Raw genomic sequence first — 12,920 nt, forward strand, 5'->3', positions numbered from 1 at the left:
GGCGGGACTTCCTGCCTGGCCGCTCTTCCTCTTCTCCTTCTCCCCTCATGGCGGCCGAGCTGGGCCAAGAGGCCGAGGTGGCCGAGCTGCAGCGGCTGGTGGCGGCCGAGGAGCAGCGGGCGCGCCTCACGGCCCAGGTGCGCTCACGGGACTGGGCGGCAGAGACCCCCCGCCCGCTTCTTCCCTCTGCGGAGGGAGGCCCAGGCGGGGGAGGGGCAGAAGGTCCCGGGGCGTCAGAGTGGGGGAGGGGCAGGAGGTGCTGGGGGGTCGGAGTGGGGGAGGGGCAGGAGGTGCTGGGGGGGTCAGAGTGGGGGAGGGGCAGAAGGTCCCGGGGCGTCAGAGTGGGGGAGGGGCAGGAGGTGCTGGGGGGTCGGAGTGGGGGAGGGGCAGGAGGTGCTGGGGGGTCAGAGTGGGGGAGGGGCAGAAGGTCCCGGGGCGTCAGAGTGGGGGAGGGGCAGGAGGTGCTGGGGGCGTCAGAGTGGGGGAGGGGCAGGAGGTGCTGGGGGGTCGGAGTGGGGGAGGGGCAGGAGGTGCTGGGGGGTCAGTGTGGGGGAGGGGCAGGAAGTGCTGGGGGGTCAAAATGGGGGGTGGGGGGCCAAGATGGAGGGAGACTTGAGGGACAGGCAGACTTAAAGGGCTTGGGGAGGGATGGGAAGGTCTCAGGGTTGACATCAGGGAGTAAGGGTGAGCCCCCTCCCCCAAAAAAGCACCACCTTCCCTCTCTTGGCTCCCCTTTCCAGGTCCACACCTTCATGGAGGCCTGCTGGGAGAAGTGCGTGGACAAGCCCGGCTCCAAGCTCGACTCTCGGACCGAGACCTGCCTGGCTAACTGCGTCAACCGCTTCATCGACACCACTTTGTCCGTCACCAACCGCTTTGCGCAGCTCATGCAGAAGGGCGGCCACTGACACGGGTCCCCAGCAGGCTCTGGAGGGCCCCCTTCCCGAGTCAGCCTGAGGAAGAGCCTGTTGGCTGCCAACTGGTCCTCGGTTCCCCAACTGGCAAGGAAGGGGACTTTGTGGAAGAAATGCTCGACTAAATCAGGCCACTCCAAGCAAGTGGACTATTACAATGCTGGACTATTTTCCTGCCCTAGCAGGAGAAATAGGAGTGAGTGCACCCAGATGGTGTTAAAGAAGCTCACCTATCCAATTAAAGGAGTCTAATATTTCCGTTCTGCACAAGGGGATGTAACGATTCAGTCCAATAACATTGTGCATAGAACAACTGGACTGGCTCCGAATCTGCTGTCATTATCAGTACGAGAAAAAATGTGATTTATTCTCCTTTTATTCTTTTAGCACATTAATTCTAATTCTGATCTAAGCTTATAGTAATATTGGGAGTTCGATCAAACATGTATTTCATTCCACTATGGAGGTATGTTTGTACAAAATGAAAATCCTTCATTAAATGGAGAATGGTTTCGTGAGTAAATCTGGTTGTCTGGCTTTGTACAATATACCATCAATTAACCACACATACTAAATCCACACAGCAGGCTACAAAACAGCACTTTAACTCAGTGGTTCCCAAACTTGGCAACTTTTAAGACTTGTGGACTTCAACTCCCAGAATTCTCCAGCCAGCTCTGCAGAGCTGGCTGGAGAATTCTGGGAGTTGAAGTCCACAAGTCTTAAAGTTACCAAGTTTGGGAACCACTGCTTTAACCCTATAAAGCTGTGTAGAGAGGCACCTGCTGTTTTCAATCAGAATAACAAGTCAAATGCTAAATTCTGAAAAAGATAGAGAAAAAATGCACCCTTGTGGAATTCCTTATTTAGATTTGTCTCTTTTCCCCCCTATACCAGACACATTTCCTTTGAGTGTAACCCACGAACCTTTGCTCCCACACACCACAAATCAGGAATGCAGTTAAAGGCGGCCTCCTTTTTTTTGGCTGAAGTCAACACTTTTTATTTCTGCAGACCATTTAAATCAACTCATGCCAGTGTTTTTGTATGTATAAAAAAATAAGTTTTTTGATTTTTCATAGAAACAATTTCAATGGCTTCGCTTCTCGTAGCAACAGTTATTTCCAAAAATACTTTTTTATATCCCTGTACACAAAGGACCGGAAAAAAAAAGCCCAGCTTATCATTCTACATTTTAGAACAGGGTCATTCCACAGACGTTTTAATGCTAGACAAATTGGGGGTGGGGGGTGGGGGTGTTAAATACAAAGCTGGCAGAAGGTTGAAGTTGAGTATTTTCCAAAACTTTATGAAGGGGAATTGGGGATGGCCAGCAATAGAGAACTGTTCTATGTTAGTGTGCCCTTCAGTTTTCAACAAACCTGCTCAGTGTGTAAAGGCATATTTAGTAAATCTCTCTCTTTTGTTGATTTCCAAGGCTTCCCCCTGTATTTCAGGAAGAACAGTGTGTTAAGGAAGCTTTGAATTCCGCCAGGGTGCCTAGTCCCTCTTGCAGAACTGCAGTTAAATTAGCAGTATCTGGGGAGGTAGGAGGCAGATGTGATTTGGGCTGTATCCTTGGAATGTCCTTCCACAGCCACTTAATCGGCATTATTAGAAAGCCATGAAGAGCTTTACCCCCAAAAAGAGAGAAAGAAATCTCACCCATAACACAGCTCTTAATTCAGTATCACACACAAAGATAGATCCTCCCCCTCTTGCTCATCCTTTTAATTCAGCTACAAGAACCTGGAGACTCTGCATTTTCTCTGGAATTAACTTTGGGCAGCAAGAGATAATTTAAGAGGAGGACACGGCCAGCCAGAACACGATCTGGCCCCCCAATGGCAAGTGGATGGATAGGATGACCTGCATTCTTCCAGGTATGGGAGAGGCGGTGGTCTCTCGTTTCTTCAAGAGGTGACTACTTAAGTCGACCACGAAGGCTGCAGGGGGGGGGGTGTCTGTTTGGTTTACTCCGAGCCAGTCTGCTCCCCCCTTACCTCTATAGAGAGGGCACGTTCAAAGCAGAGAGCAAAACCTGCCTACCTGCTCGGGGAACACTTCCTCACCTCTCTCCCTCGTCCTTTTATTGCAATCCGCCTGCAGGTCTTCGCGAATAACAAAAATTAAACCACAGGTGATTTTTCAAAGGCAAAGGGGGAGACCTAACCATCCAGCCTTCCTGCCGCCTTCAAGAGCGGAACTTTGCCATGGGAAGGCCCATCCTGATGAGGGGACGACAACAGAGGGACTGTCCGGCTAGAATCCGTGGCAGCCAAAAGAAATCCAAGCCTTTGTTTTTCTCTCTGGCCCATGGAAAACTCAAATTGCCCCCCTGCCCCTGCCAGCAGAACCAAATCCAAGTTTGTTCCAAGCAGGGCTGGGTCAGGGGTGTGTGTGTGGGTGTGGGTGTCCTGGAGCTGGGTTCTAATCCTCCTCCGAGCTGTCCTCGGAGTTCTCGTCAGGCGCCACTTTCCAGTTCTTCCTCTTGTTGCGCTTCTCCGGCGCCCTGTCGCTTGTTCTTTCGGACAGGGAAGCCTGGCGTTTCCGCCTCTTCCTGGCCGGCTCCCCTGAGTCACTGTCCCCAGAGTGGCTGGAGGCGCAGCTGCTGGCTTTGCTGGAGCCGCTGCCTGGATCCGAGGACGAGGCCTCGGGAGGCTGCTCCGAGGCCTTCTTGGCCTTCTTGTGGCGCTTCTTCTTCCTCTTGGGGGGCTCTCCCTCCGAACACTCGGACTCCTGGGAAGAAGCTGCCGCCGCCGCCACCATGCTCAGCGTCTCCTGGCGTTTCTTCTTCTTTTTCTTCTTGTGTGATTTCTTTTTCTGTTGCTTCTTCTTGTGTGACTTTTTGGCCTTTTTCCTTTTGTGCAGCTTCGCGGAACTCGGCTTGCCCGACTGAGATTTCCTTTTGCCATTCACGGAGTTTTGTTCTTCTGGTTCCCGGTCGCTGCAAAACACGAGCAGGAGGGGGGCTTCAGTTTGGGGCACCTTGTCTGAAAAGTTTTTAAAAAACTGGCCAAAAGCAACAACTGTGTTTTTTAAAAAACCTTTCCTAATCTTTTTAGTTGAGCCATAACTGCAAATCAGAGGTGGGATTCAGCAGGTTCTGACCAGTTCTGGAGAACCGGTAGCGGAAATTTTGAGTAGTTCGGAGAACTGGTTAACACCACCTCTGGCTGGCCCCGCCCCCATCTATTCTCTGCCTCCCGAGTCCCATCTGATCGGGAGGAAATGGGGATTTTACAGTAACCTTCCCCTGTCACACCCACCAAACCACACCACGCCCACAGAACTGGTAGTAACAAAATCTGAATCCCACCACTGCCGCAAATGTCTAAACCCAATTAACGTTTCATAGTGACATTTCTTACAGGCTCAGTTTTTTAAAACTGGGGACCCTATTAGACAAAATGAAGTGAAGTAAACTTTTATCAAGCCATTTGTGGTTTATTTCAGGTCTCTCTGCCCCACCCCAGTAATCAAAGAGAAGATTCAGCAAAGCTTTGCGCGCAGAAGGAAATTTCCACGGACTCACATGCTGCTCTACACAGAAATTTAAATTAGTGGAAAATCAAAACCATAAACCAGAGTCTGGATAATTTGGACTAACCAATTTTCCACCAGAGTGCAGTGGGGAAATTAGATTTAGTATGGAGGCAAAGGTTTTCGACAGTACCACGTATAGAAAAGAGCAGACAGAAGGCATAAATCTAAGGTCTGGACTATTTTAATGTCCAAAGGAAACCATTTAGGATTTTGGTATTTTAAGGCTTTACCTGTCTGTATCAAACTCTTCTGGATACAACTCTTTGTAGCCACTGTGACCCCATCTATATAAAAATTAAAAAGGAACAAGCATGTGAAAATCACATATAGCTACTTTATACAGAAAAATCACTAGAAGGGAGGCCCATTATTATTATACAATTGTATTACAGCGGCCAGTTGTTTCGCCGGATTTGGCATTGGTTACTAGTCGGGCCCCACCCAGGGGCCTAGGACGTCATAACGTATTTTCGTAATATGCGTGCAGTTCCAAGCAGTGCGGCTTTTTGCACTTGACTGATGGTGATTTTGTCAATTTTTAACTGTTTTAAATGTAATTCCAGTGCTTTTGGAATAGCACCCAGTGTGCCGATTACCACTGGAATTACCACTGCTGGTTTGTGCCATAATCGTTGAATTTCGATTTTTAAGTCCTGGTATTTCGCAATTTTTTTCATGTTCCTTCTCGTCGACCCTGCTATCACCTGGTATTGCAATGTCTATGATTGTAACCTTATTTTTCTCAACCAGTGTGATGTCTGGTGTATTATGCGCCAGTATTTTGCCCATTTGTATGCGAAAATCCCACAAGATCTTGACCATCTGATTTTCGGTGACTTTTTCAGGCTGATGTTCCCACCAGTTTGTTGCTGTTTTAATATTATAATTTTTGCACAAATTCCAATGGATCATTTGTGCTACTGAATTGTGCCGCAATTTATAATCAGTCTGTGTGATTTTTTTACAGCAGCTGAGGATGTGATCAACAGTTTCATCAGCTTCTTTGCAAAGTCTGCATTTGGCATCATCAGAGGATTTTTCGATTTTGGCCTTAATGGTATTTGTGCGGATAGCTTGTTCTTGCACAGCCAGGATTAGTGACTCTGTTTCTTTCTTTAATGTACCTGTTGTTAACCATAACCAAGTTTGTTCGCTGTCCACTTTATCTTTTATTTTTTTCCAGAAATTGGCCATGCAGTGCTTTGTTCTGCCAATAATAATTATTATTATTTGTAGTAGTAGTATTATTATTGCGAACCTCCCACCTATGTGACAGTACCTGTCCGGCATGTTAGCTTCGCATTCGTAGAGCTTCTTGTTCCAGTACCGGGTGTGTTGAAGGTCATCTTCAAGGCTCACAGCAGCCATAACCGGCATATTCCTTGTCCTCCCGGTGGCCTGTTGGCTGTCCTCATCAAAGCCATCGCTACGCATCCGACTGCTGCAGAGACCACGGGAGACGGCCTGGTAAGCTTTGTGGGGAAAGCTTCTCTGGCAGGAGTCAGAAACAAGACGCACTACGTTATTCCTCCCCCCCCCACCCCCGCGTGATCCTGCATAAACCAAGGGACCAGTTTCACCACTTTGGCCCAACTAAAAATCTTCTCCCTAAAGTTGGCACTCTTCCCTAAGGCCGTGGCCCGACAAAACCGCGAAGCCCTTATCCGCAGAGACATAAGCGCGTCGCTAAAGCCGCGACGTCATCACCGCCGCGACAACAGAAGGGCGCTTTAAAACGGCGCCGCGGCAGAAAGCCGATTTCAATTAAGGTAAGGGTTAGGATTAGGTTTAGGGGTTTGTTTTAGGGTTAGGGTTAGGGTACTGAGTGCTTGGGAATGCGCGAATTTGCCCTCCGCGATTATGTCATCGCGGTAGGGCTGCGTTTTTCCTTAGCGCTTCGAACGGCGCAAATTAGTCTTCGCGCTTATGTCTCCGCGGATAAGGGCTTCGCGGATTTGTGGTGGAACCCCCTAAGGCAGGACTGCCACCTTTTGACCCACAGGCGGCTCTAGTGTTTTCTAAGGGCTACACTCTTTAGGGAAACAGGAGTCCTGGCCTGGCCTGCTTCACAAAGACCTGAGGGCTCAAATGGCCACAACTCGCTTCTCTTTTAAGGGACAGAGTGAGCAGCCAAGTCAGCGTGAGTGAACCCTCTCGCAAAGGGAAGCACGAGAAGGGCCAAGCAAGAAGCGGTGCATTGCCAGCTGTTTGCGAGTGATGTCGCTTTGTTAAAATCTTACCTGGAGCTGTTCAGAAGAGTCCTCTCGTGTCTGCCCCAGGGTATCTCTTGGCTCTGCTTCTCCATCTCCCGTATCTTCCACATTTCGGACTCTTCCTGAATCTGAGGTGGGCAAAAGAAGGAAAAAAAAAGCCGGTGAGGAAAGGTAGAAGCCAGGCTGCTCCACTTATGGGGCCCACGGGGAGGAAACCGGCCCCTTACCTTGTTGTGGGCGTCTGTGTGGCGAATGACATTCCGCAGAAGGACTTTTCCCAAGGGGACGCGGGACATCTTTTCCGCACCAGCAGGAGGTGAAGAAAATGCCCTGAAAGGAAGGAAGGAAAGTGGGAAGTGAGAGAGGAAGAAGGAGAGGGAGGAGGAGAGGGAAGGAAGGAAGGAAAAGAAGGGGAAGAGGAAGGAGAGGGAAGAAGGAAAGGAAGGGAAGGGAAGGGAGGAAGGAAAGTGGGAAGTGAGACAGGAAGGAGAGGGAGGAGGAGAGGGAAGGAAGCAAGGAAAAGGGGAAGGAACGAAAGAGGAGAGGGAGGAGGAGAGGAAAGGAAGGAAGGAATAGGGAAGAGAAAGGAGAAGGAAGAAAGGAAAAAGGAGACGGGCAGGAAGAAAAGGAGAGAGAGAAGAAAGGGAGGAATGGGGAAAAGGAAGAGGAAGGAGAGGGAAGGAAGCAAGGAAAAGAAGGGAAAGAGGAAGGAGAGGGAAGAAGGAAAGGAAGAAAAGGGAAGGGAGGAAGGAAAGTGGGAAGTGAGAGGGAGAAGGAGAGGGAGAAAGAGGAGAGGGAAGGAAGCAAGGAAAAGGGGAAGGGAAGGAAGGGAAGAAGAGAGAAGACAGGAAGGAATAGGGAAGAGAAAGGAGAAGGAAGAAAGGAAAAAGGAGAAGGGGAGGAAGGAAAGAAGGGCGGGAAGGAATGGAGAAAAGAGGAAGGAAGGAAGAAGGAAAGGAAGGGCAGGAAGGAAGAAGAGAGAGAGAGGAAAGGAAGTAATGGGGGAGGGGAAGAGGAAGGAGAGGGAAGAAAACGGAAGAAAAGTGGAAAGTGAGGGAGAAAAGAATGGAGGGAGGGAAGAAAGAAGAAAAGGAAAGGAGAGGAGAAGAGGAAGGAGACTGAAGGAAAAAGATGAGAAAGGGGAAGGAAAGAGAAAAGAAAGAAAGAGAGAAAGAAAGAGAGAGAGAAAGAAAGAAAGAAAGAAAGAAAGAAAGAAAGAAAGAAAGAAAGAAAGAAAGAAAGAAAGAAAGAAAGAAAGAAAGAAAGAGGAAGGTGACGGAGGACCCTCTGGAAGCCGATCAGGACCAGCCGAGGGACTCCATGCCCGGCGTTGCGGCCAATCCCTTCCAGCCTGGCGGGGCCGCCGGGGACGGAGTCGGCCTCGGGGGCTTCGGCCCTGACCTACCTCGCGGGGTTGGCGGTAGAGCCACCGGAGGGGGGACGGGAGGCCGCCTCTCCGCCCCCGGCCTCGCGTAGCAGCCGCCGCCGCTTCCTTGGCCCTCCGCGCCGGACCCGGGACGGCAGCGCGCCTCGCTCCGCTCCGCCACCGTGGCTGGCCCAGGCCCGGAACCCACCAGCGCGGCCGAGGGAGCCAGCCGGCGGAAAACCGCCGAGCCACTTCCGGCCGGGCCGCTTCCGGGGTTGCCATGGCGACCGGCAGCCGCCTGGCAACGGCGCCCAAGGGGCGGGGTTTGTCGCGCCGGTAATGTGGGGCTCGTTGCGCCTCCCGCACCTTCGGCTGTGGACGATGGGGTTGGTGGTCCCCCCGCTCGGGCGCCTTGGCCTCCAGGGCCGAGAGACGCTGGTGGAGCAACCCCATCCTGCTGGGGCGAGGGAACGCAGGGAGGCCTCCGCCATGCGGATCTCACGCCCCCCCCCCGTTTGCCTCCCAGGGGCCGGCGGAGAAAAGGGTCCAAAAAAGGCCATCCAGTCGTGCCTTCTTTCCGCTGCCGCCCTTCCCTCTTCAACAGGCGGCCCGCGGGCGCATCCCTGCCAGGAGGACGCAGGGGCTGCACAAAAGCCCCGGCAGTTGGGGGGCACAAGACCTGGAGCCCCGAATGATGCCCAAGGGAAGCCTTTGAAGGCTCTGGAGGAGGAGGAGGGCTTCTCGTCCTGGGCGGCTTTAAGAGGGGTGGGCCTCAACGCCCAGAATCCCCCCCCCCCAGACGGCTGGGTTGAAGTCCACCCCTCTTAAAAGTTGCCAAGGCCTAGAAGCATCCCCCCCCCCCAAATTGTCCCTTTGCATCTTGGCTGGATGGGAAGGAGATATGCTATGAGGGCAGCCCCCGGACCCTCAGCAGAGACCCTCGACCGCTGCCCCTTGGGAGGCACATCAAGTGTCTCTGACTGTATCACTTTTCCCGCAATTTGCTGCCTTTCACGCTGTTTGCGTTTTGTTTCATGCCATTCTTGCCAGGGGCAAAAATAAAGATCCCACTTCTGTACAGTCCAGCTGGGGTTTTTAAGAGTGGTGACATTCAAAAGTTGTTACTACCGATTCTGTGGACGTGGCAGGGGAAGGATACTGCAAAATCTCCATTCCCTCCCCACTCTGGGGCCAGCCAGAACTATTCAATGATGTTAGAAGCCAACGAAGAAGAAACCCTTTAACGGTTAGAACTTCTGAAAAGACACCTGCTTTTGTCTTTATCCAGTTAGGTTTAATACCAGCAAGAGAGGCCCTGCAGCCTCACCGAAGACCTTCGGATTGAAAATAGTTCCGCTTCCCCTGCGACGGCCTCTTCAGGAGCATCTTTCCGCCGTGAAGGGACAATCATGGAAGCTCTTTGCAGCTCCGAGGAAATGCTGACCAAAGCAACTCAGCTGTGGACGATGCTGGACGACATGGCAGAGAACAACCCCGAGAGTTATTGCCACTTCATGCAGCAGCAGCTAAAGGAAGCAAAGCACCATTATGCTCCCCCGGAGCCGTCTCTGTGCCTGAAGACCAGCATTTTGGTATGGCGGCCTTCAGTAGAGCAGATTTCGCTGAGGGCTGCATCAGGGTTACGTTTGACCTCGGGGAGCTGGGTGGGCATGGCTGTGGTGGGCGTGGCCAGCTTGGCATCACACACATCAGAAAGGAAGGGGAAGTAGAGTAGAAAAGGATGATGGAGGGAAGAAAGGATGTAGAAGAGTGGGAAGCAGAGGAGAGAAGAAAGATAGGAAGAGAGGGACAGGAGAGAGGGAGAAGGGGGAAGATGAGGTATATAAGGAGGAGTGGTAAGGGGAGAGGGGAGAAGGAGAAAGGAAGGGGAAGTAGAGTAGAAAATGATGGAGGGAAGACAGGATGTAGAAAGGGGGAGGAGAGAGGGGGAAGAAAGTGTCGGATAAGATATAAATATGGTGTATGGAGAGCAGAAGAGCCAATAACTGGGTTTTTTCCCCCCCTTTGGTAGTTGATGGTAAGATGAATTGATGTAATTACTTAATAATACAACATGATATTGACTATGTAATAGTATACATGTGATTATATGCTATGAAAATGGAAAATAAAAAAATTCTTTTATGCAGGGACTGCTTGAAGTGAATATCCGATTGTTAATTATATGAACGTGCCTGTTTTAATAAATCGTGTAATGTTTGGGATGTTAATTTTGTTTTGTGCTTTTCTCATAGCAACCTAGCAAAACCCGTCTCTTCATAAATTTGTGCCGTTGGAGTAGGATCCCTGCTCCCAGGTCACCCTCGGAGCCAGTTCTGTTGAGCGCTGGCAAAATGGAGACGCTATCAGATAAGTCAGGTAATCTCTCTTGCAAGACCTCTGCTAACCTGAACCTACCGCAGTGACTTCTACAAGATGACTTGGGGTGTTATATTGCTTTGTCCCTTCGAGAGAGAGATTGGGCATGGACAGCAGCAAGACGTCAGGAACGAAACTTACATGATTCACCTGGTCGCAAACTCAGGCCACGATACATTTGAGGAGAGAATAAACTGTTATTTGCTTTTCTCGTAGAGATCTGCAGCATCCTTGACATGGCATTCAACCCATCCGTTCTTGAGCGAGTCGAGGATAACCCACCGGAGAAAGATCAGTTGATTCGCATGTCACTCAAGTACGTCGAGGAGCATTTCGGTGTCACTTTGTCCCATTCCTGGAGCGTGGCCAAATATAAGTTGAAGGGAAGCCTTGAAAGGATGAGAGCCAGCCTGAGAAGAGAACAGCCCCCATTGGCTGTGCCCCAGAGGAACCCCAATAAAGGCAAGTAATGTTCAAGGTGCCACTCCAAGGAGGGGGGGGGGGCTCATCCTACACATCTTATGTATTTAAAGGGAACCTTCTGAGGATTGTGTCCTTCTGAAAAGAGGGACCTGGTCCCCCCACTATAGAAATATGCGGCTTCCTGGAGGTATTTTGCACCAGCTTTTCATAAGGCACTGAAAAACATCCTTTTTAAACGGGCATTTGCTGCCTGACTATTGTTAATATTGGGAAACATTTTTCTCTACTGAATTGATTTCCAGTTGTCCCCTTATGAGGGGGGGGGGTGATATAAACATGTGAATAATACTACAAACATCTATAAAACATTGTACTTGGCAAATGTTATCTGAAGAGCTGTCCACTTTATTTGAAATATATGGGAATGGTTTTTCTCTAGACATGCGTTGGAAAGTGTACACCACATAGAAGTGTGTCGCATTCCCATATACGATCAAGTGCACAATTGTAGCAGCTAAGATTTCTTTCATCAGTTAACAATTTTAGTGGAACGTAACTACATCGCTGCCAACCATGGAAATGGGAGAAGAGACAGGAGCCCTGTTGTTCCAGTGGTTGGAGTGCAGTGCTGCAGGCGAATTCTGCCCACTGCCTAGAGTTCGATTCTGACCAGCTCAAGGTTGACTCAGCCTTCCATCCTTCAGAGGCCGGTAAAATGAGGACCCAGATTGTTGGGGGCAATCGGCTGACTCCTGTTTAGAGGGGGCTGTAGAGCACTGTGAAGTGGTTTATAAGTCTTGAGTGCCATTGCTATTTTACCGATGCTTTCGTTCTGTAGCAATGCGCTCCACTTACTTGTCTAAACTCTTCTGTCTGAAAATCCTCTTGCCAAGAAGTGACCCTCAGCCAGCTGAGAAGCCTCACGGCCGAAGACAGCAGTGACCTTATTCTGCCAGCAGCAGAGAAGCCAACAGCTCCCAAAAAGCGCCTAATCGAAGAGATTTCCAGTACAGACAAGCCAGAGACGCCCAAACCTGCCTATAAAATGACCACCAAGAAGGACGCAGATGAGAAACCCCGAGAAATCGAGCTGAAAATCGAACTGCCGGGTGTTTGCAGTGTGTCCGAGTGTAATTTGAGCGTCTCTAAGGTGAGGCAGCTATAAATTGCCATATATTATTCCCAGCCTTCTCCCCTGCTTTTGCCCAGCCAGACCCACGTGAGTCTCACATGCCTCCCTGCATCTTCTCTTCAGGATGACGTCTTGGTCGAGTGCCTTCTAAAGTACAGACTGCGGGTGGACCTCCCGGTGCCTGTGGATGAAGAAGCAACATCAGCAATTTTTAATAAGAAGAAAGGACTCTTGATCGTCAGAATGCCTGTGTGCGAGGGGAAATGACCAACTAGCTGACACGGTGTGGAGATGGTCCCACACGGTCCCCTTCTTCTCTCGATTCTCTTCCTCTTCCAGCACTTCCCATTCGGCCTTTTGCACAAGTTAACATGAAGTGTATTGGTTACATGCCTGTTTTATTTCTCTTTGAGTTTCAAGGCTAAACTTCTTCCTGCCTTTTGGGGATGCAAAAACCCAGGATAAAATGCACCCCTAAATACATGCTTTTGACATTTGAAGGTTGTTCTGAAGGCACAGTTTTCTCCTTCAGTTTAACTATACAGGATTAACAAATAAATGGACTCTATCGCTTGTTTCCCCCATTAACCAAAACAATAAAAAGGGGGGGGGGAACCTATTGTTTTCAATCATTGCTGGGTTTAAATTATTTTTTAACAGTTCTGAGAGCTTCCTGTAGTCTTAAAAGCTCAGCTTATTTTCTTGGAGAGGCAGGGGAAACACTGTAGGGGTGGAACACTTACGAACCAAAGCCAATTTATTTCTCTAGCTCCGTGTTTCCTTGGCGACTTTTTAAGTCCTGTGGACTTCGATTCCCAGAATTCTGGGAGTTGAAGTCCACAGGACTTAAAAGTCGCCCAAGGTTGAGAAACACTGCTCTAGCTGCTTGTTCTTTTAAGCTTCCTGTGTTGTTTTGCCATTTGAAGATAAATACGTCTTCAAAGAAT

General features: G+C 50.0%; 3 protein-coding genes across 6 annotated transcripts; 2 read left to right on the forward strand and 1 right to left on the reverse strand.

Annotated features, from left to right (window-relative positions):
• The first annotated feature begins 8 nt into the window (after positions 1 to 8).
• TIMM8B (translocase of inner mitochondrial membrane 8 homolog B) lies at positions 9 to 1,437 on the forward strand. Its single transcript, XM_087706513.1, has 2 exons — positions 9 to 137; positions 741 to 1,437. Exons 1-2 carry the CDS (start codon positions 48 to 50, stop codon positions 906 to 908), a joined length of 258 nt encoding a protein of 85 aa, XP_087562639.1. The 5' UTR covers positions 9 to 47; the 3' UTR covers positions 909 to 1,437.
• Positions 1,438 to 2,630: 1,193 nt separating this feature from the next.
• Positions 2,631 to 8,511, reverse strand: NKAPD1 (NKAP domain containing 1). 3 transcript variants are annotated; one of them, XM_087706514.1, is made up of 6 exons: positions 8,079 to 8,507; positions 6,901 to 7,003; positions 6,701 to 6,801; positions 5,740 to 5,951; positions 4,691 to 4,744; positions 2,631 to 3,861 (listed from the first exon to the last, which is right to left on the reverse strand). In XM_087706514.1, the coding sequence occupies exons 1-6, from the start codon at positions 8,490 to 8,492 to the stop codon at positions 3,345 to 3,347; spliced, it is 1,401 nt and encodes a 466-aa protein (XP_087562640.1). In that variant the 5' UTR covers positions 8,493 to 8,507; the 3' UTR covers positions 2,631 to 3,344. The 3 variants fall into 3 exon arrangements, with proteins under 3 accessions (XP_087562640.1, XP_087562641.1, XP_087562643.1); XM_087706515.1 differs by lacking the exon at positions 4,691 to 4,744 and having other exon boundaries at positions 8,079 to 8,511; XM_087706517.1 differs by lacking the exon at positions 8,079 to 8,507 and having other exon boundaries at positions 5,740 to 5,901; positions 6,901 to 6,969.
• A 762-nt stretch (positions 8,512 to 9,273) lies between these two features.
• Positions 9,274 to 12,569, forward strand: PIH1D2 (PIH1 domain containing 2). Of its 2 annotated transcripts, none has more exons than XM_087706520.1 (5): positions 9,274 to 9,631; positions 10,295 to 10,418; positions 10,635 to 10,880; positions 11,738 to 11,991; positions 12,097 to 12,569. In XM_087706520.1, the coding sequence occupies exons 1-5, from the start codon at positions 9,449 to 9,451 to the stop codon at positions 12,238 to 12,240; spliced, it is 951 nt and encodes a 316-aa protein (XP_087562646.1). In that variant the 5' UTR covers positions 9,274 to 9,448; the 3' UTR covers positions 12,241 to 12,569. The 2 variants fall into 2 exon arrangements, with proteins under 2 accessions (XP_087562646.1, XP_087562645.1); XM_087706519.1 differs by having other exon boundaries at positions 9,280 to 9,631; positions 11,735 to 11,991.
• Positions 12,570 to 12,920: the final 351 nt, after the last annotated feature.

Source organism: Thamnophis sirtalis, unplaced genomic scaffold (assembly GCF_051295495.1).
Source record: "Thamnophis sirtalis isolate CommonGarterSnake01/CBP01778 unplaced genomic scaffold, rThaSir2_p1.2 scaffold_2, whole genome shotgun sequence".
Lineage (NCBI taxonomy): Eukaryota > Metazoa > Chordata > Lepidosauria > Squamata > Natricidae > Thamnophis > Thamnophis sirtalis.

Coding starts and splice junctions, on each gene's coding strand:
- TIMM8B (XM_087706513.1), top strand. CDS start 48: ATGGCGGCCGAGCTGGGCCAAGAGGCCGAGGTGGCCGAGCTGCAGCGG. Junction 138..740: donor GGGCGCGCCTCACGGCCCAG/GTGCGCTCACGG, acceptor TCCCCTTTCCAG/GTCCACACCTTCATGGAGGC.
- NKAPD1 (XM_087706514.1), bottom strand. CDS start 8,492: ATGGGGTTGCTCCACCAGCGTCTCTCGGCCCTGGAGGCCAAGGCGCCC. Junction 5,952..6,700: donor ACTCTTCTGAACAGCTCCAG/GTAAGATTTTAA, acceptor GACTCCTGCCAG/AGAAGCTTTCCCCACAAAGC. Junction 3,862..4,690: donor GAAGAGTTTGATACAGACAG/GTAAAGCCTTAA, acceptor CGTGTTTTGCAG/CGACCGGGAACCAGAAGAAC.
- PIH1D2 (XM_087706519.1), top strand. CDS start 9,449: ATGGAAGCTCTTTGCAGCTCCGAGGAAATGCTGACCAAAGCAACTCAG. Junction 10,881..11,734: donor CCAGAGGAACCCCAATAAAG/GCAAGTAATGTT, acceptor CCTCTTGCCAAG/AAGTGACCCTCAGCCAGCTG. Junction 11,992..12,096: donor GTAATTTGAGCGTCTCTAAG/GTGAGGCAGCTA, acceptor TCTTCTCTTCAG/GATGACGTCTTGGTCGAGTG.